At 50.8% G+C, this 21,848-nt stretch overlaps 1 protein-coding gene across 5 annotated transcripts in view; it reads left to right on the forward strand.

Moving 5' to 3' along the window:
* KANSL3 (KAT8 regulatory NSL complex subunit 3) overlaps nucleotides 1-21,848 on the forward strand; it is a 62,702-nt gene that overhangs the window by 27,854 nt on the left and 13,000 nt on the right. For 4 of the 5 annotated variants that reach the window (XM_039523839.1, XM_039523843.1, XM_039523842.1 and 1 more), the window contains exons 14-21: nucleotides 785-941; nucleotides 3,443-3,520; nucleotides 10,235-10,426; nucleotides 12,373-12,457; nucleotides 13,383-13,537; nucleotides 14,487-14,599; nucleotides 15,399-15,621; nucleotides 16,612-16,745. In XM_039523839.1, coding sequence (XP_039379773.1) covers nucleotides 785-941; nucleotides 3,443-3,520; nucleotides 10,235-10,426; nucleotides 12,373-12,457; nucleotides 13,383-13,537; nucleotides 14,487-14,599; nucleotides 15,399-15,621; nucleotides 16,612-16,745 — 1,137 coding nt within the window. The remainder of the gene's footprint in view (nucleotides 1-784; nucleotides 942-3,442; nucleotides 3,521-10,234; nucleotides 10,427-12,372; nucleotides 12,458-13,382; nucleotides 13,538-14,486; nucleotides 14,600-15,398; nucleotides 15,622-16,611; nucleotides 16,746-21,848) is intronic. The other variant, XM_039523841.1, reaches the window with a different exon arrangement.

Genomic DNA, 21,848 nt, shown 5'->3' on the forward strand with positions numbered 1-21,848 from the left:
TATTGAGTTTTTGTTTTTATAGCCTCTCTAATGTCCCTGAGCATTTCACAGTTACTATCACCATCCTGGTCAGGTGGTCGGTAATATATCCCTCCTGCTATATTCTTATTCAAGCATGGAATTACTATCCATAGAGATTCTATGGTACAGTTTAGTTCATTTAAGATTTTTACTTCATTTGATTCTATGCCTTCTTTCGCATATCGTGCTGCTCCCCCACCATTACAACCTGTTCTGTCCTTCCAATATATTTTGTACCCTGGTATTACTGTGTCCCATTGAGTATCCTCATTCCACCAAGTTTCTGTGATGCCTATTGCATCAATATCCTCATTTAATAGGAGGCACTCTAGTTCACCCATCTTGTTGTTTAGACTTTTAGCATTGGTATATAAGTGGGAGGGTGCCTGGGCTCAGGGTCAGAGTGCAGAGGTGTGTGGGTGGGTGGGGCTGGGCTAGGGGTCGGAGTGCTGGTAGGGGGGCCTGGCCTGGGGGTCGGAGTGCCGGGCGAGGAGGCTTCAATTCCTGAGTGCTAATCCTTGCTCTGATGCTGACTCCTGGTGTGACTTTGGGCAGTTTACCTGCCCTCCATGCCTGAGTTTCCCCATCTGTAAAACAGGGATGGTGATATCAAGCTTGGTCATTGGGGGTTGTGAGGGTCAAGTGGGAACTACCGATCTGTGGCGATGTAAAGTAATTGCTACGCCAAGCATTATGAATAACCCATCGCTGCATCCTGCCATGGAAACCTGACTGCATGGGGCTTCCCTTCTTGTTTGGGCAGGATCTGTCCAGTGTCTCCAGCAGCCCCACCTCGAGTCCCAAAACCAAAATGGCTGCTGTGTCATCTGTCCAGAAGTCCAGCCAGATGGGTGCCACCCAGCTGCTGAAGAGACATGTGCAGAGAACAGACGGGGTCCTGACACACAAGCAGGCACAAGGTAACGCCCCAGCAGCTCGCTCCACTCGCTTTCTCCTCGTTACCCTGGTAAAGCCTCTTGGGGGTGTCACTGTCCAGCTATGCTCATACTTTGCCCCGCAGGGCTAATCTAAAGTCTACAAACTTCCTTTGGCCGTGTGACATTCAGATGGGGCAGTCTCCCCACAGCTCAAATCCTATGCACTGTCACTCCTAAGCAGTGGCATATGGGAGCTCACTCTGGGCAGGAAACGGTAGCCTCTGTGCCATAAAAGGGTGAGTCGCCTACAGGCCTTTGCTTTGCTATTGCCGAGACCGGGAAGGGTCTTTGCCCGTCCTGGTGGCCAAATCATCGTGCAGTTGTAGAATGTCAGTCCAGTGGGTGTGGGCACATCCATTTGGGGGTGCTTGATGGGCTGGTGGTTTGTATCGGTGAAGATTTTCCAGGGAGTAAAGGGTGGTTGGGGTGGGTCAGGCCACTGAGTCGGGATGAAGATGAGGGTCTAGTGCAGGGGTAATCAGTAGGCGGACCGCAGGCCAAATCCAGACTGCCAGATGCTTTTGAACGGACCCCAAAATCTTATTTCTTCTTATCATCATTGTTGTTGTTTTTTCTGGAATCTGGGCTGTGACTGTACCTTGATCTTGGACCTTGACAAAAAATAATTGACTACCCCGGTCTAGAAGGCAGGGGAGGGCCAGCCACCAAGAAGGAAAGGCTAACCTGAGCCGTCTTTTTTGCCCTGTGGGATGCTGATAAGATCTTGGGATGCACCTTCAGTCGTGCGGGGAAAGAGGTCGGAAAGGTCTGAGAGTCAGTGGTCTGTTTGGTGTAGGCAAGGTTGTTGTAGCCATGTTGATCCCAGGATATTAGAGAGACCAGATGAGTGAGATGATATCTTTTATTGAACGACTTCTGTTGGTGAGAGAGACAAACTTTTGAGCTACACAGAACAGGAGCGCTGTATAAGGAGCATGGGGGGGGAGGGATAGCTCAGTAGTTTGAGCATTGGCCTGCTAAACCCAGGCTTGTGAGTTCAATCCTTGAGGGGGCCGCTTTGGGATCTGGGGCAAAAATCTGTCTGGGGATCGGTCCTCCTTTGAGCAGTGGGTTGGACTAGATGATCTCCTGAGGTCTCTTCCAACCATGATATTCTATAAGTCATTCTATAAATTCGAAAGCTTGTCTCTCTTGCCAACAGGTGTCAGTCCAATAAAAGATACTACCTCCCCCGCCTGGTCTCTCAGTGGAGTGGGAGGTATGTTTTCCTCTGGAACTTGTGGATAATATTTTGTCACGGGTGGTCCATAGAAAGCCCCTCCTGGCAAACACTATTGATTTAGTTGGGGTTGGTCCTGCTTTGAGCAGGGGGTTGGACTAGATGACCTCCTGGGGTCTCTTCCAACCCTAATCTTCTGTGATTCTATGATAATTGGGAAGTAGTTCTGCAGTCTCCAATCTTTCTTGCTTTCTTTGCTCAGGACAGATCCGAACAGGCCTGCCAGTTTCCCCTCAGCATTGCCTTGTGCTCCTGCTAGTTCTATGCATTCTTCCTCTGGTTCACAGTAGGTTGCAGACTGAAACTTAACTCCAGGTCTCCCACATGGTAGAGCAATGCAAGAACCGTTGAAGTCTGCTCTGGCCTATGTTTTAGCTATAGGAGCAAGTTCCTGGCAAGTGTGAGAAGGGAACTGAGCAGGAGAAGGCTCTGTGGTTGGTATCTTGGCAGACACTTCTGCAGGGTAAAGACAGTCCAGAGGGAGGTTCATGGAAGCGTTGTGGCAATGAAAGTTTGCGTGTACTAGTTACTGTTTTCCAGTCATTGCCAGCATTTCAGCTCACAGATGCCCAGTGTGACTTAGCTGTAGGGCGTCTGTGTGGACAGCTCCAATACCAGATATCACACGCCTGCTCGTGCTCCCTGGAGGCGGCAGTTGGGGACAGTTAGGGGGCTGTGGGAAGGATGGGGTGTAGTTTGGTAGTGCTCTCAGGGAGGGTGGGCGAGGGATGTCTCCAGACCTGTTGCCCCTTCCCAGGCGGGTGTGATGCATTGCAGTTTGGGGGATCACTCAGTGCTGTCTCCAGATGCCCTGAGGCTGCATCACGAAGTTGTACTTCCATCTGTCAGAGTGAGTGGGGTCTGCAGAGCTCCCCGCTGGCCAGCTGTGGGTCCCAGGGAGTGAGTGGGGTCTGCAGAGCTTCCCTCTGGGCCAGCTGAGGGCCCTGGAGAGTGAGTGGTGGCTGCAGAGCTCCCCGCTGGCCAGCTGTGAGCCCAGGGAGCGAGTAGGGTCTGCAGAGCTCCCCTCTGGCCAGCTGTGGGTCCCAGGGAGTTAGTGGTATCTGCAGAGCTCCCCTCTGGCCAGCTGTGGGTCCCAGGGAGTGAGTGGGGTCTGCAGAGCTCCCCTCTGGCCAGGTGTGGGTCCTGGAGAGTGAGTGGTGGCTGCAGAGCTGCCTGCCCCCCGCCTGTCACCCCTCCAGTGAGAGCCAGCTGTGATACTGTAATTCTCTCTGATTCATTTCAGCTCAGTTTGCTGCTTTTCTGAAACAAAACATGCTGGTGAGGAAAGCTCTTCCTCCTGGCACCTCTTCATGTCTCTTTGGTGAGTATCTCCTCACTTCCGCTCTCTCTCCGCTTCCTTCCTCCTCTGGCTTTCCTCCATCACCTTCCTCTCCTCCTTGCACTGGTTTGGGGGGCGTTCCAGCGTGTGGTCCCCCTCTCTCTGCTCTTTGCTTTCTCATTGCTGTAGGGGGAGCTGAAGCAAAACAGTCACACCCCTCCCCTGGCTTTCCCTCTCTCTGGCAGGGAAATGTTCCCTGGGAGTGACATGGTTTCGCAGTGGTTTGCTCTGATGGACTGTGGAACCACGTGGGTGACCTGGCAGCTTCTTGTGGTCAGGAGCGGAACCCTTTGTGTGCTGGGTCTGACTGGCTGAGATGCAGACCCCAGCCCGGGCAGTTGTGCTTTTGACATGGAAGGCACTTCCTTGATGCATGGTATGAGAAAGTGCTTTGGACAGCCTGTTGAGGGTGCAGAGACGGGGCTGCTTAGTGGCTCAAAGAGGCCGGCTGGAGCATCTTTCCAAACCCATGGAGAGTTGGAGGAGGAACAGCAGAGGAGTGGGTAGGGAGGACAAGGGACTCCTTGGGAAAGCAGGAAGGCAGTGCTGAATTGCATCCTGAAATGGATAGGAAGCCACTGTTGATGGCAGGAGGATGGGACTGAAGGAAGACACTGTATGTCAGAGCCTCTGAGACCTAGAGATGAAGGGACCAGATTCATAGCTCAGCTAAATGAATGCAACTTCATTGCCTCCGATGGCATTGGTCCCTGCTGTGGAGTCAAGCTGAAGGACTTGAGGTTAGAAGAGGCGGGTGACAAAGATCTGAAGGAGGATTTTAGCAGGGTTAGGCTGGTAGGAGGGTTGGGAGACATTTCAGTTGCTGTAGTACCCAGATCTCTCTCTAATGTGAGTCGCTTTGTCATGACATGACCCGTCAGTGCCAGAGTGGGTGGCCCCCGGATGTGGGGAGAGCAAGTATGATAGAGGAACACCTCTCTGTAAAGCACGGTGCATCATGGCATAGTGCTAGTGGCTTCTTGTCTGGATGAATGAAGCTCTGGATAATTAGTTGGAGACCTTTGGGACCGTGGGGTGCTGTAACTGGGTTCTCTGAGATACCAGGAGGTCCCCATCCCTCTCTCTGCCTAACACACACACAATTGGTTATTGTCCAGACACTCCCTGCTTGGGGTTTGGCTGTATCCAGAAGTGATATAACAAAGCTTGAGGCAGGACTGTATAGACAAGCAGGTCCTAGTCTAGGCTGGCTACTTATCGAGTTCTCCCTCCGAGAACTTTGTTTTTTCTACTACTGCGTTGGAGGTAATGAGATCCACCTGGTCAGGCTGCCTGGGTGACTCAGCAGAGTAGCTCTGTGCTTCCCCGCAGGGTCTGAACACCCAACAGCAGCTCACAGGCACAAAAAAGGATTCAGTACTTAACTGGGGTGATTCTTGCTCGCATGCTCTCTGGATGGGAAGAGATTTTTCCCCTGGGACATATTGGCAGCAGCCCCACCCAGTTTCTGGAGCATCGAGCAGGCAGCATCAGTAGGATCCAGGTGTGCAGTGTTCCACACCATCAAAGGGGCACCTCCCTCTCTGCCATCCAGCACTTTATGGGAAAATGCCTTCATGCGGTTACGTTGGATTTGCCCACTGGCAGCTCTGACAATAGCTAGTGTGAACCCAGGGCTGGTCACACTGTCTTCCAGCCCATCTGCTTCTGCATCAGTGGGGCTGAGGAGAGCAATTCAGCCTCGCTGTAGGAGAGCAGCATGGTGGGAAGCCACGGTGAAGTGGGAGCAGTAGGTATGTCTAACTGTAGCCCAGAGAGCTGGTGCCTGGGGGTTCAGCTGGAGCACACAGGGAGCTCTTCCCATCTGGTGTGAGAACAGGAGTCTGTGTGCACCCCAGTAACTATGTAATGAAGGAGGCTTTGATCATGTGGAATGCAAGGGAGGGGTGTTTGATCACTGGTTCCTACAGACTATCATGGATGCTTTGAGGAGTAGCAGCATAACTTCCCCTTGCAGGTGCCATTTCATGGTGCTGCCCAACTGATGGCGCTGTGTGGTGCGGTTGATGCTCAGACGGTGTCAGGGTCTTTCACAGCGGAACTGACGCTAGGTGATCAGAAACTCTCTGGGTAGTTCCATTCACTTGGCATGTTCACGGTGCTGGGGAAGGTATTTAAGCTTTGCATGTCTGTTAGCAGTCAGCACCCCACCTTTCTCCCCCAACGCAGGACCCTGGGTGCAGGTGCTAAGATAATATGCATTGATGCTTGCATTGGGGTAGAGCAGTGCCAACAAATAAATGCCTAGCAGTAAAGTGGTTCAATTGCACTCTCCCCCAGCAGTAGGTCAGGGCACCCGCTCCTGCAAAGTGGTGTCATTGATCTCCAAGAGGATGAAGGCTGTTCTGTAAGGAACTTGAACCCCAAGGACAGACTATTTCTTCTACACACCCGCCCCTCTTCCCCCTACCCCCATAGGAGAAGGAATTAACTACCTCAGTGACTTTTTGCAGGCTTTGTATATTCTTGTTTCCCCCACGGCCCTCCCCAGCTTGAGGGTAAGGATTTAGAATTTAGAACCGCAGGGCTGGAAAGGACCTTGCCAGGTCACCTAGTCCTTTCCCCTGTGCCGAGGCAGGGCCAAGTAAACCTAGACCAAACCTGACAGGTGTTTGCCCACCTGTTCTTAAAAACCTGCTGTGATGAGGATTCTGCAACCTCCTTTGGAAGCCTGATCCAGAGCTTAACTCCCCTCAGAGTTAGAAAGTTTTTCCTAATCTCCAATTTAAATCTTGTTTACTGCAGATTAAGTCTGTTACTACTTGTTCTGCCTTCAGTGAACATGGAAAACAGTTGATCAGTGTCATCTTTATAACAGCCGTTAATGTATTTGAGACTGTTCTCAGGTCTCTCCTCAGTCTTCCTTTCTCGAGACTGACTCAATGTCTTCAGTATTTTTAACCTTTCCTCATAGGTCAGGTTTCCTACATCTTTTATCATGTCTAGTGCTCTCCTCTGGACTCTCTCCAGTTTATTCACATCGTTCTTCAAGTTCGGCGCCCAGAACTGGTCATAATACTCCAGCTGCGGCCTCACCAGTGCTCAGCGTAGCGGGACAATTACCTCCCATGTCTTGCATACCACATTCCTGCTAATACACCCCAGAACGATAGTAGCCTTTTTCACCACTGCATCGCATTGTTGTCTCATATTCAGTTTGTGATCCACAATGACACGCAGATCCTTTTGAGCGGTACTATGAGCTAGCCAGTTATTCTCCGTTTTCTAGTTGTGCATTTGATTTTTCCTTCCTAAGTGCAGTACTTTGCTCTTGTCTTTATTGAGTTTCATCTTGCTGATTTCAGACCATTTCTCTAATTTGTCCAGGTCATTCCGAGTTCTAATCCTGTCCTCCAAAGTGCTTGCAAAGGGTTGGTGTCATGTGCCTTACTCCTATCGCCCCTTAGCCCAGAGTGGACTGAGACCAGGTGTGGTGGGAACTCCCTTTCTGAGCACTGTAGAGTTGCACCTTTTGCATTGGAAGGCAGGCCTTCATTTCATCCCCTCTGCTCATTCTCCTGCACCAGGCTTACTTCTCCAGTGAAGAGATGGACACCATGGTGCAAGCCATGAACTCCAGGGTTCCAAATTGAGATTATGCAAATGGGCAAGATGTGGTACTGAGGAAGGATGGTCTTGTGGTTAATTATCACTACTGTTCCCCTAGTGCCCAGGGTCCCAGTCATAAGGAGGGTCCCATTTTGCTAGGAGCTGTGGTGTGTGCTCCAGAGAATTTACAGAGTAGGCCTCAGGACAGAACAGATGTGCTGGGGCGGTGCGGGTTGGGAGGATGAGGTACAAAGGAACTGTTGAGCAGAAAAATGGAAGTCTCGGCTTGCCTATGTGAGGCCTGACAGGTTAGGATATCGGACAGAGGCAGGGGATCTAGCTCTGCCACAGACGCCCTGTGTCACCTTGGGCCTGCCACTTAGGCACAGAGCCTCAGTCCTGAAATCAATGGGAATTAGGCTCCTAAATACCTTGAAGGATCTGGGCCTTAGTCTTTGTGGGCCTCAGTTCCTCATCTGTACCTTGGGGATAAGTGTTACCCTGCCTAGCAGGGGTGTTGTGAGGGCACGTACAGGAATGATTGAGCTGTGCATGTGTGGTGTTGAGCACCAAAGAAACACGATAAAGAACTGACTCTTGCAGAGCAATGAATGTTGGAGTCTAGCAATATGCGCTGCAGTGCAGGGACAGCTGGAGCAGCGCACAGGGGGTCAGCAGCTGAGGTCTAGTCCCAGCTTTGTGTGAATTTGGGCAAGTCACTTTACCTCTCTCTGGGCCTCAAGTTTCCCCATGGGTAAAATGGGGATATGTGATCGGGAGCTGGTATTTGTACTGTGTTTTGGAAATGAAAAACACTTCTGTAAGGGGCATTTTTACTGCAGTGGTTCATATAGTGATAAGCCTGCACTGTTCTTCAGTGCAGAAAAAAACAGGATCCTTAGACTGTGCTGCCTTAGAATATGAAGAGCTCATTCTAAATACAGCAATTTGTGATGCACAAGGAAATCAGGTTAGAGAAGTGAGTGGTAAGGAGAGAGAGGACTCTCCAGCGGCTGGTGATGGAAACTAGATGGAGAGGGCTCTGTTACTACAGAGAATTCTTCCCCAGGTGTCTGTCTGGTGGGTCTTGCTCAAATTTTGGTCACCATATTTGGGGTCAAGAAGGAATTTTCCACCAAGTACTGACAAGCTGAGGTTGTCTCCTCAGCAAACGTCATTCCTGCCTCATTTTCCTGCTTGTGCCCTAGGTGCCAGGCCTCCTTGACATGGTTAAAACGGGGTGCAGAAAGCACTGGTGAAGGGAGCCGGGGGAAATTCAACACAGGGCATTTTGGAAACACGCTATTAGAGTTGAGCCCAGGGCAGCTTTGTCCATCCCCTTCTGCCATGTCACTTTCACGGGGGACTCTGCAGAGAAGTCTGCGTGTTTAGTATGAAGTGTGGTTCTGTGGGCTGGCTCAGGGAATACTATGCAGGAAATGCTACAGCGGCACAGACGCAGCGCTGCACTGGGCTGCTGCTGTGTTTACACTCACTAGAGTGACAGAAGCAGGTCTTCCAGCGCCGTAGTAAACCCACCTCTTCTGTCGACTAGTGGTGTCTACACCGGGGCTTGGGGTGGCTTAATTACATTAATTACACAGGATGTGAAATTTTGTAGTTTTGAATTTAAGGCAACATAGACCAGCCCTCAGTAACCAACTTCCATTTCCCCAGGTCTTGCTGAGCCCTCCCCCAAAATCTCCCCAGGAAGCAGCCTGAGTTTGAACCGTCTAGATTCTATACTGAAAATCCTGTGTCCACCTCAATGTCTGTGCAGCACCTGGCACAAAAGGGCCTTTCACTGTATTTAAGGATTAGAATAAGGAAAATAATATAAAACAGAGGAAACAAATCAACCAAATACAGAAGCCTTGGCGTGCTGCTAATCCCTTTGCTCAGCCCACAGACAGTGACAGACTCTGTAATATTGCAGTAAATATGTCCCTCTCCGGTCCAGGTAAATAATGGGCACTATTTTCAAACAGCTCTTTGACAGACCTTTAATCAAATACCAATTTGTTATGAAGGATCTTTGCAGGAGCCCATGCCAGCGACCTGTAATTCAGAGGGGTATCTTCCTACGTGTTCATGTGTCCAATGGTAGTTTTCAGGAGCTACCTCAACAGCTGAAGTTAAACTCAGACCTGACTCTTCCACAGATGCCTTGTAAAAATGTTAACAACATCATTTGTGTCTCTCTCGGCTTTCAGAGAGATCTGAAATCTCACCCAAGATCTCTCTAGTCTTTGCTGCTTTTTTCCAAGTTCTTGAGGTGGTTTCCAACTGGCTTGAGGGCTCTTGGTGACCCTTTTTGACCTCCAGAAGCACCACGTTCACACACACCCACACACGTGGGAACTTGGACTGTCTTGCCCTTATATATGACTGGAGCCCAGTAGATAATTGGTTTCTAAGAGTCTGAGTAAAACCCAAACCTCAGCCAGGCAGGCCATAAAGTCTCTCAGTCTCACAAGGACCATGGTGCAGGCCCACTCCTGGCCCAGTCACACCTTCCTCACCCTGCAATTTCCCTATGTCAAAAGACACAACGGAGAGGCAGACCCAGGTTGCTCTAGCCCTGACACAGGCCTTCAACACCAGCACCCTGCGACGCAGCATCTGACGGGGGCAGCTGAGCTCGTCAGGAGGGTTTCACACAATCCGTTCATATTCTCACTTGGCTCCTGCACTTCAGCAGTTTGCAGAGCAGGGCCTAAAGGCCAGGCCTGGCTGTCACAGAGTCAGCCCTGGGGCTCAAGCGGGAGCAACTTGTGCTGTGGGGCTGAAGGCCTTAGGGTTCTGGTGCAGCCTGGGGCACAGGTCACTTGCAGATTTACACTAGTGTCAATGGATGAAGTCTCTGTAACTTGACATCTTTAAACCGTAATTTGAGGCCGTCAGTGATTCAGCCAGAGTCAGTGTAGATGATCATGATGGTCCTTTCTGACCTTACAGTCTGAGTCCTGGTGCATGGGCGGCAGGAGAGGGCAGCATGAAGGAAGCTGTGGAGAATATGCATGGGCTTGTGTCCCTCTCTGGGTATATATTGCATTATCATCTGTGCTGAAATTATGCTCAAGGCGCCTGGTATTGGTTTCAAATATATGCTTCTGTCTCCCCCAGTTCCAGTCTCCTCAGAGCAGCCAGAAGGGACTGAGAAAGAAGATGTGCGAATGCAGCTGAAGAGACATCAGACCCCCAGCCCGACACATTGCAGCAAATCCTCCAAGCGAGCCAAAATCAAGGTGACCATTGTCTCCCACGGGGAAGCTGCTGGCACGGGGAATGGAGCGCCCCTCGTTGCACAGCCGGAAAGTGAGTCCCCGTTCCAGAACTGCTCTTTTAACCAGTGACATTTACATGGAGAGCAGGTAGTTGGTGTGTCCCAGGCCAGCTCTGGGTATGAGGATGTTTCTGCTAACAAAGATGGAGCTAAAAGGGTAGGAACCTTCTTTTTTAAGGATTTAGACATGGCAGGCAGTCTAAGTGGTTCCAGGTGCCAGCGACTGGGTGCTCAATGATGCTTGAGGAATGCTGGGGATTGAAGTCCCTTAATAGATACACAGCAGAGCCTATGGCATAAGCTTCGGTTCTAGAGAGTCATTCAAATTGCATGTGCCAGGGTGAAAGGCCGTGTGTGTGGTGGGCAAAAAGGGGTTTTCCCTCCGTGTATGACATTGCACAATCTACTGAGTTGGGAGGGAGGTGGTCTTTTCACTTTCCTCTGAAGCTTCAGGCCATTGCTGGACACAGGATGCTGGTCTTGAGGGACACTCGGTTTGGTTCAGTTTTGTAAGTCTGTGGCTTGCTTAAGTGTCCCTCCTACCCTGATGCCGTAGAAGTGACAACAAAGGACTCCCAAACAGGTTGGAATCTCTCTGCAAAGATCTCATCCGGGACCCGCTCCTGCCATAAAGGGAGGACCATGTTGGGATTTGATGTTGGCTCCCACTGGAAGAATCTCTGTGTATTCTCGGTATAGAATAGTTTCCTGCTCTGCTGATCCCCTTTGGGCATTGCAACGGCCTGTCAAATACACCTTTTATATGTACATGTGCAAAACCCAACTCTTCTCCAGTCTTCTCCTGGGTTAGGAAAACCCTGCTGTGATGTGAGTTGCAACCTGGTGAGCTGAAGTCCAGAGAGAGCTGTAGTGTGTTCGGCTTTGTTTCCCTTCAAAACTGGAGAGGAGGCCAGGAATTTTGTTTGCTTATTGTAACCACGGTACATTAAGGAAACTGTTTGTTGTGGTAGGCCAGGTTGATGCATAGTAGGACTTCTGCTTGCAGCACCAAAAAATAACTCTTAAAGGTAATTGTGAGTGAGCAGAATTAGTGTGCAGTGTAGAGCTGAAAGGGTCAGCACGCCATTCCAAAGCCCTGGGAAATCAGAGATTTTTCAAAGCTGTAAAGTAAATCGATCAATTTTGCAACGTTTCTTGGTTAATTTAACAGTTGGTTTTACTGTGAAAATTAACTAATGAATATATTGTGGCTTGCCTTCAACAGCTTTGAAAGTCTCTGATTTCCTGGACTTTTTTTTTAATTTTCAAAACTTTATTTCTTTTCACAGAAAAAAAATGAAATGCAGAAGTAAACATGAACCAAACAAGAATTCCCTCTTACCGTGCGTGAGCAGGAGGAATACACAGGACAAACGCATTTGTATCCCAAACACCGCAATAAACAAATATTGTAACTCACCGGCCTTTCTGTGTATTTTGTAAAGTGTCTCAATAGAATGCTTACAAAATCAACCACTAGAAAACCGGCATGTGCTCAATGAGCCATCGAGGCAGTAGAATTGTATTATAATAATAATCTGGCCAGGAGGAAGTGGGGGTGCGAGTGAAGGAGAGGATTAGTAGAAGCGGATTAGTGGAATTCACCAGAGATGCTTGCATCCCTGTGCTGAGCACCTGGTCTCCAGTGCTGAGCACCTGGTATCCAGTGCTTTCCAGTGTTTGAAGCTCATTCCCTCAGTCCTATTGTGCATCACGGGATTGTCGCAATGGCAACTTCCTGGTTTTATTAGTGATTCTATTCGGTTTGATGTTTCTGGAACGACTCGCTCTCCTAGAACATTCTAGAAAATATCTAGGACTGCACTGGAGCTTTCCTTTAAAAAGTGCTTCGGGCAGCAGGTTGAGCTCTGTCCCCCGGCACTGCTTTGTGTCACTGGGTCGTGTGTGATAGTGGGGGTTCCCCAAAGGCTGGAATAGGGCAGAGCTTCATGTCTCTTGTTTTCTTTATTTCCCACAGGTGTGGCAGGAAAGTCCTCCACCGTGACTGTAGGCCAGTCTGGGTCAGGCGTGAAGGAGCTCTCAGGATTACTTACCACCCCCAAGTGAGTGTATCATTTTATTTTTAATCTGTGGAGCTCACAGAGAGCTGAGCCGATGCCAGGCTCCAGAGGGCAGTGATTCCAGCGTCTTCCACTTCCTGAGACCTTGAGTGTGAAAGGACATGTCAGATGTCCAACTCTGTGTCTGAATCCTGAGATACAGGAGACATCCAACCCCCTGGAACCTACCCCTCGTGAGTGTTGACTTGTTGCAGGGCAGTCCTGAGACGTGTTGGCAGAGCGAGGGGAGTAGCGGGGAGGGTGTCCTGGTGGTAGGTATATCTCTCTCTGTATGGTGGAGACAAAGATTGAAATGATAGATTCAAACCTCCTGATCTTTTGTGAACCTGGCATTGTTTTATCTCTCCCTGTGTCTTCTGCCTTAACCTGGACTCCAGTTCCTGTCCTTAAAAAATGCCCTTCTCCCCCGCCGCCCACGCACAGTGTGTGTGTTCTTGTGCATCTAATGCTGCCTCAGTCTTTTTATCTCCCATGGTGCTGCTCTGATTTGCTGTATGCCTCAGAGCGGCAGCCCTGCCTTTAACCGGGAACTGGAGGCAGGATCTGGAAAATAAAAACAGTTTTAAACTGAGAAACCCCTGTAACTCCGAAGGTGAAGTCTGACTGTGTATAACCCCCAGTCAGCATGGCATGGGGGCAGAGGGCTACAGTTACCCCTCATTTCAGAAATAGATTCTCAAATCCTACTCTATTTATGCGTGCTTCTATCTCCCATCATGGAGGCACAGCTGTTGCTGCGGTTTTGAGTTCACCACAGTAAAGTTTTCAACCTCACCCAGCCCTTCCAGAAGAGTAACTATGTGCTGCGTTTGACCCTCTGGCTGCAATCTTTGGCCTGGAAATACATTCCCTTGGAGTTGGTTGGTTACTGGAGTGCATTTGCCGTGTTTCTCCGTTTGTTTTCCAGGCTGAATTCTGTGGCGGAAACCCCCTCCCTCAGCTCTACCCCCTCAGCCATGATCCCTAGCAGCACAGCTCCCAGCGCCTTCCATTCCTTGCAGAGCAGGCTGGTGGCCAGCAGCGCCCACTGCAGGCAGGCCCAGCCTAGCAGCGCACTCCAAGGTACCCGCCTCTTTCTTCATGCTTGGCTTGGGAGCCTGAAAAGCAAACCCAGCCTGCGAGATGGATCTGGGGAATCAGTCACGTGTTTCCCTGCCTGCATCTTTGCTCTAACCCGGGAGTGGCTGAGAGCCTTCCCAGTGCTTGGCTATCCCAGCAGTTTGACGAGGCCAGTGGCTTACTCAGGAGCTGGAAAGCGAGCCTGGTGGAGGATGGAACACGGGGCCAGGCCCTGTTTCCATTGAGGTCAAGGGCAGCTAGACCGGGTGACACTGTTTCAGCAAATAATATGTTTGCAAAAAAGTCCATTTTTGGGGATACTTTCAGGAAACGGGGGTGGGGGAAATTCCAAAGTGGTTTATTTTGGCCCATTTTTAAATGGAACATTTCAGCTTTTTTGTTTTGAAATGGTGTTTTGTTTAATAATTTAGCTAGTATTAAAAAAGGGTGAAAGACGGCCAAAAATGACCTGGAGCAAAACAGAAAAACGTGAAGAACAAACAAACAAACAAATCCCAGCTGTATTTTGTTTTGATAAGAAAAACCATCAAAGTTCAATATCAGTTTGAACCAAACCACATTTTTGTCAGATTTTTTGGTTCAGCTTCTGAAATAAAAAATCAATGATGCGCTCAGCTCTAATGGCAACATTTCCACGAGTTCAGTTGCACGGGACCAGGAAGTGGCTCGCTGTCTGGTGGTTTAGACACGACTGGCCCTGCCTACACTGGGCGCACATCCTGTTTACAGTCATGCGAGTTGATGGATGTTGGGTCGTGTTCTAGAATGGTGTTTTCCTACTGGAGACATAGCTCCTGGGGAGGACCGAGGGGCTCCCACAGGTCAAGAGACAGCGTGACTCAAGGGGACAGCCTCCTGCTGAAGCTAGTCCACCAAGGGTGAGAAACTAGCTCTTTGTGGCAGGTTGTTCCCCAGCCTTGTTTGCTTTCAGGAGCAGCGTCTGCTAGCAGCCTCCTGCAGGGCCTGAGCTTCAGCCTGCAGGACATCGGAACCAAATCACCAGCCCTTCCAGTGAGCGTAGCATCCGTGGGGCCGTCCATACAGGTAGGCAGCCATAGCGATATGGAGGGTTTCAGATAGGCATGGGCTCTCCTGGAGAATGGGAAACTGGATCTAGAGAGCTTGGGAGGACAGCATCCTTGTCGCCATGGATGAAGTAGAGCTCTGTTGCAGGTAAGAAGCTGTCTTGAGACTCTTGCTCTTGTGTTTGATGCTTGGGTCAGGAGTAGGGTACTTGAGGACCAAGGGTGATGGGTGTCTTCTCTACAAGGACCACTGCTGTCTGCAGCCTGCCCTCCCATCTGGAGGCTGGGTGCAGTGATAGCATGAGGTGCATGGCAAATGGGAGTTCTGGCACAGGAGGCATTGAAACCTAGACTGGACAAAACACTAGAAAATGTAATGTAGGGAATTGTCCTACACGAGCCGCGGGGAGTGGGTGAGACGAGCCTGCTGGGCCTCTTCCACTCTTGCTTCTCACAGTGGAGTGGATTGCAACCCCATCAGCTCTAGCAGGGGCAGCCTGCGAAGACTTCAGGTCCCACCCTGCAATGCTCCACCTCTGTCTGAGCAGCCTCCATGCAGATCAAGGTGGTTTATTGCATGCCAGGGCCAGTAGTCTCCATGGGCTGCTCCTTCATTTTAAAATCAGGGTGTCCATGGTGAAAGGGCCAAACTTCATCCGCCCTTGGGCTGAGGTGCACTCGCTGCCTGCTGGGATGAAGGATGGGAAGACTCTGCCAGACCTCTGAGACCTCGAACTGCCCTTGAGAGTGAGGGGGAGCTGGGAAGGACATCCTGCCCCTTCCTCCCTGGTGCTCACCGCACTTGCCTTCCTTGGCAGACCTCGGCTGGGAAGACACCGGCACCTATCCAGAGTCTGAGTGCCATAACCACGGGCACTGGGACAATTGTCCGCACCATTCCAGTCGCCACATCCTTGTCGTCTCTTGGAGCCTCGGGGAGCGGGAAGCCCACGGCTATTCACCAATTGCTGACCAATGGCGGACTGGCCAAGCTGGCCAGCAGTCTTCCTGGCTTGGCTCAGATCTCCAATCAAGCGGCAGGTAAGGGCTAGTGCTGGTGGGAGCGGTTGTGAGATGGAGATGCAGGCACCCTCCCATCTCCTTTCAGGCTGTAGTTCGCATTTACAAAGCTTGTTTGAAGTTCAGAGTGCTCTGTGAACGCCGACTTACCCTCCTGACGCTGCTGCGAGGAGGGAGCTATTGCCTTCCCCCGTGGAGACACTGAGGCACAGAGAGAGGAGGCGATTTGCCCAAGGTGTGCCAGTGAGTCAGCGGTAGAGCTGGGATTTGAATTCGTGAGTCCAGCGAGAGAATTTACATCCCTCGCGGGGTAAAGGGGGGATCTGCCACAATGGACCGTGAACATCCATCTCCTCCCCAGTAGGAGTTGATCTTCATCATGTGCACGATTGAAGTCCCCTTTGCATGTTCCTTAATACCAGGCTGACTTATACCTCACATGGTTTAGGATGGCTTGCAAACAGGGCCAGGCAGCTGCCTCTGAACAGCGAGTCCCCTAATTCATAGCATTCCAGGCTCCAGAGAGCCAAGATCCATCTGTGGGTGTGGGCTGTGTGTTCCTCAGAGATGCCAGCCAGTGTCAGCCTTGTGCCCTGTCTGCTCACCCGAGCTAGTGTCTGCCATTCCAGCCGTCAGCTCCGTGCTCTGGAACTCGCATTACGTCGTGCTGAAGTCCTCGTTACACAGCATGTGGTCCGTTAATAGGAAATCTGCATGGGGTCATGGTGCAGGTCTCCGAATATTACTGCCAGCGATTGTGCCTGGAGAGCTCATGTTGGGCTTTCCCAGAGGTAGATTGCTGTGCTGTATGTTGTGTTGGGCACTGTGATCCTTGCCACACTCCATGTTCGTACTGTCCTACAGCTGATCTCCAGTCACTGGCAGTTTGGGAGCAGCTGCTGGTGTGTGTGTCTGTTTGATCTGCTTTTCCTGTGAAAGGAAGACCCACGCGAAGTGTGCGCTTGGAGATTGGCTGGTCGCAGTGACTTGCCTCGCTCCTGTGTCTTCCAGGCTTGAAGGCTCCAACTACCATTACAGTGACCCTGCGGGGGCAGCCTAACCGTGTCACTACCCTGAGCCAAGCGGCCGTGGGGACTATCCAGCCCCAGCTGGAGGAGCAGCTGCTGCAAACTCAGACACCTCAGGTAATTCTGGGCCTTAGGCGAAGAGAAGCCGTTGGGCATATGTCATGCTTCCATCACCAGCATTTGTGCAGGAGCATCTCTCCGGGGGAGAGAGTTCTGCCATGTGGCCCAGAAACCCCCACTGGGATTTTCTCGCTGGGGTTTTGCTAATGTTGAAGCCGGGGTGTTTACTCCCTTATGAGCCGTTGTGCCACTGTGCTGTGACTACAGCGGAGACCGAAGTGGACAGGAACAAGGGCTTGTGAGGGAGAGCAGAGCGTGCTCTCTGGGCAGAAAGGGGCTAGTAGGGCAGTGGCTGGAGATAGATCAGGCCTCTCCTGCCACAAGCGCAGCGGCCTCTACCCAAGTAATGTATCTGATGTTACGTCACTGCCGCACTTAATCCACTGAAAATGCCAAATCAAGGCAGTGACTTTGGATCCAAACACCTGGAGTTGGTGTCAGCCTGGGAGCCCCTATTTAATGTCCCTCTGACACTTGAGGCTTTCAGGAGAAGTGTTTGTAGATCCTGCTCTGTGCCGAGGAAGGCGGAATGGGGCTCCCTCCAGAGCTGAGGTTGATTTGGGCCTAATTTGAAGTCCTGACCTGAACCTGACTAGACCACAGACAATCCAAACCTAGCCTGAGGTTGTTTTCATACCCGACCCTGACGCTTGTAGTTGGTCCCTTGGGGCTGCAAGGGTGTAGTTGCCAGCCCAGACTTCATTTTCTTTACTTTGTTTCCTCCTTAGAGCCGCCAGGGCTAATTACTCTCCAGTCCTGTTCTCCTTCCTGTGGCCTGATCCTCACCCTGGCCCACCAGCCGTTCCCTGCCCAAGCGCTGCGCACCCAAAGGGCGGTCACTCCCTGGGCTGCCTCCCCTGAACCTATGTCAGTGCTGCCACCTCGTCCTTGGGATTCGGCCTGACATGAGCTTCCCATCCCTACACCTTGTGCCTGCAGTCCATCTCCTGCCACCTCCTGCCTGTGGGGTTGGAGCAGCAGTGGCTGTATGCCCTGCTTGTCCGCTGGCACCTCCCTGCGCTGCACAATGAGAGGGGCTGCGTCTCATGGGCACAGACCTAGTGCTGAGAGGTGGTAGCCGATGGGTGGGGCACACAGCTGTCAACTCACCAATTCCATGGGCCAGGAGGAGGTAATCAGAGATGACCCATCCCCCAGTGACGTGGGAATGTTCAGCATTTATCATGTTCTCTAGGGCAGTGCTTCTCAACAACCGGTCTGTAGACTGATGCACACGGTCCCTGAGAGCTCCCTGACAGTTTAGGAAGGTGGCAAGCCAGTCCCTGGTATCAAAAAGGTTGAGAAACACTGCTATAGAGTAACATTTTTTCATGACAAATCTCCCTTGGGATTTTTCACACTCACTGTGACAGGAGTGAGCCCTGCTGCTGTTGGAAGAAGGTTGTAGACTCCTGACCTGTCAAGTGCCATCCCTGGGAAAGAGACTCAGGTCGCCGTCCTCCCAGCGCCCAGCTGTGTCTTGTCCTGGGGCTGAATCGAGAACACAAACTGCCTGGTTAGAGGCAGATTTGTTTAGTGGAGAAGCAGTTAATGGTGTCAGATGTTCCAGCCTTGTGATCTCAGAATCGCAGTGGCAAAGTTCAGCCGAAGGCTGACTTCAGAAAGGAAATAAGCAGCTAGAACGTGTTCACTCCCTTGAGTGAAAAAGGTGAAATCTCCAGGGCAGACGTACCCTGGAGCGGCTCCGCCTTATGTCAGTTTGCAGTTGTGAGACGTAGATTCACAGATGTCAAAGCCAGAAAGGACCATTTTGCGCATTCCAGCCTGAGCTGCCTAACCCAGGCCAGAGACCCTCACCCATTGTGCACCATCAGCAGAGTTGGAACCCTCACAGACTGTAAGGTCCGAAGGGAGTATTCAGATAATCTGGTCTGACCTCCTGCACATCACAGGGCACAGAACCTGGCCCACCCCCGCCTGTAATAAACCCCTAACATCTGGCTGAGTCACTGATGGCCTCAAATAATGGTTTAAAGACGTCAAGTTACAGAGAACCATCATTGACACTAGTGTAAACCTGCAAGTGACCTGTGCCCCAGGCTGCACCAGAACCCTAAGGCCTCTCTCTGGACTTCAGCTCACCAGGTTGCAACTCACATCACAGCAGGGTTTTCCTAACCCAGGAGAAGACTGGAGAAGAGTTGGGTTTTGCACATGTACATATAAAAGGTGTATTTGACAGGCCGTTGCAATGCCCAAAGGGGATCAGCAGAGTAGGAAACTATTCTATGCCAAGAATACACAGAGATTCTTCCAGTGGGAGCCAACATCAAATCCCAACATGGTCCTCCCTTTATGGCAGGAGCGGGTCCCGGATGAGATCTTTGCAGAGAGATTCCAACCTTTTTGGGAGTCCTTTGTTGTCACTTCTACGGCATCAGGGTAGGAGGGACACTTAAGCAAGCCACAGACTTACAAAACTGAACCAAACCGAGTGTCCCACAAGACCAGCATCCTGTGTCCAGCAATGGCCTGAAGCTTCAGAGGAAAGTGAAAAGACCACCTCCCTCCCAACTCAGTAGATTGTGCAATGTCATACACGGAGGGAAAACCCCTTTTTGCGCCCCCCACACACAGCCTTTCACCCTGGCACATGCAATTTGAATGACTCTCTAGAACCGAAGCTTATGCCATAGGCTCTGCTGTGTATCTATTAAGGGACTTCAATCCCCAGCCTTCCCCAAGCACCACTGAGCACCCAGTCGCTGGCAGCTTGGAACCACTTAGACTGCCTGCCATGTCTAAATCCTTAAAAAAGAAGGTTCCTACCCCTTTGGCTCCATCTTTGTTAGCAGACACATCCTCATACCCAGAGCTGGCCTGGGACACACCAACTACCTGCTCTCCATGTAAATGTCACTGGTTTAAAGTGCAGTTCTGGAACGGGGACTCACTTTCCGGCTGTGCAACGAGGGGCGCTCCATTCCCCGTGCCAGCAGCTTCCCCGTGGGAGACAATGGTCACCTTGATTTTGGCTCGCTTGGAGGATTTGCTGCAATGTGTCGGGCTGGGGGTCTGATGTCTCTTCAGCTGCATTCGCACATCTTCATTCTCAGTCCCTTCTGGCTGCTCTGAGGAGACTGGAACTGGGGGAGACAGAAGCATATATTTGAAACCAATACCAGGCGCCTTGAGCATAATTCCAGCACAGATGATAATGCAATATATACCCAGAGAGGGACACAAGCCCATGCATATTCTCCACAGCTTCCTTCATGCTGCCCTCTCCTGCCTCCCATGCACCAGGACTCAGACTGTAAGGTCAGAAAGGACCATCATGATCATCTACACTGACTCTGGCTGAATCACTGACGGCCTCAAATTACGGTTTAAACACGTCAAGTTACAGAGACTTCACCATTGACACTAGTGTAAATCTGCAAGTGACCTGTGCCCCAGGCTGCACCAGAACCCTAAGGCCTTCAGCCCCACAGCACAAGTTGCTCCCGCTTGAGCCCCAGGGCTGACTCTGTGACAGCCAGGCCTGGCCTTTAGGCCCTGCTCTGCAAACTGCTGAAGTGCAGGAGCCAAGTGAGAATATGAACGGATTGTGTGAAACCCTCCTGACGAGCTCAGCTGCCCCCGTCAGATGCTGCGTCGCAGGGTGCTGGTGTTGAAGGCCTGTGTCAGGGCTAGAGCAACCTGGGTCTGCCTCTCCATTGTGTCTTTTAACATAGGGAAATTGCAGGGCGAGGAAAGTGTGACTGGGCCAGGAGGGGGCCTGCACCGTGGTCCTTGTGAGACTGAGAGACTTTATGGCCTGCCTGGCTGAGGTTTGGGTTTTACTCAGACTCTTAGAAACCAATTAATTACTGGGCTCCGGCCATATATAAGGGCAAGACAGTCCAAGTTCCCACGTGTGTGTGTGAACGTGGTGCTTCTGGAGGTCTAAAAGGGTCACCAAGAGCCCTCAAGCCAGTTGGGAACCACCTCAAAAACTTGGAAAAAAGTAGCAAAGACTAGAGAGATCTTGGGTGAGATTTCAGATCTCTCTGAAAGCCGAGAGAGACACAAATGATGTTGTTAACATTTTTACAAGGCATCTGTGGAAGAGTCAGGTCTGAGTTTAACTTCAGCTGTTGAGGTAGCTCCTGAAAACTACCATTGGACACAGGAAGATGTAGGAAGATACCCCTCTGAATTACAGGTCGCTGGCATGGGCTCCTGCAAAGATCCTTCATAACAAATTGGTATTTGATTAAAGGTCTGTCAAAGAGCTGTTTGAAAATAGTGCCCATTATTTACCTGGACCGGAGAGGGACGTATTTACTGCAGTATTACAGAGTCTGTCACTTTCTGTGGGCTGAGCAAAGGGATTAGCAGCACGCCAAGGCTTCTGTATTTGGTTGATTTGTTTCCTCTGTTTTATATTATTTTCCTTATTCTAATCCTTAAATACAGTGAAAGGCCCTTTTGTGCCAGGTGCTGCACAGACATTGAGGTGGACACAGGATTTTCAGTATAGAATCTAGATGATTCAAACTCAGGCTGCTTCCTGGGGAGATTTTGGGGGAGGGCTCAGCAAGACCTGGGGAAATGGAAGTTGGTTACTGAGGGCTGGTCTATGTTGCCTTAAATTCAAAACTACAAAATTTCACATCCTGTGTAATGTAATTAAGCTGCCCCAAGCCCCGGTGTAGACACCACTAGTCGACAGAAGAGGTGGGTTTACTACGGCGCTGGAAGACCCACTTCTGTCACTCTAGTGTATGTGAACACAGCAGCAGCCCAGTGCAGCGCTGCATCTGTGCCGCTGTAGCATTTCCTGCATAGACATTCCCTGAGCCAGCCCGCAGAACCACACTTTGTACTAAACACGCAGACTTCTCTGCAGAGTCCCCCGTGAAAATGACATGGCAGAAGGGGATGGACGAAGCTGCCCTGGGCTCAACTCTAATAGCGTGTTTCCAAAATGCCCTGTGTTGAATTTCCCCCGGCTCCCTTCACCAGTGCTTTCTGCACCCCGTTTTAACCATGTCAGGGAGGCCTGGCACCTAGGGCACAAGCAGGAAACTGAGGCAGGAATGACGTTTGCTGAGGAGACAACCTCAGCTTGTCAGTACTTGATGAGGAATGGAA

Source organism: Mauremys reevesii, linkage group 2 (assembly GCF_016161935.1).
Source record: "Mauremys reevesii isolate NIE-2019 linkage group 2, ASM1616193v1, whole genome shotgun sequence".
Classification (NCBI taxonomy): Eukaryota; Metazoa; Chordata; order Testudines; family Geoemydidae; genus Mauremys; species Mauremys reevesii.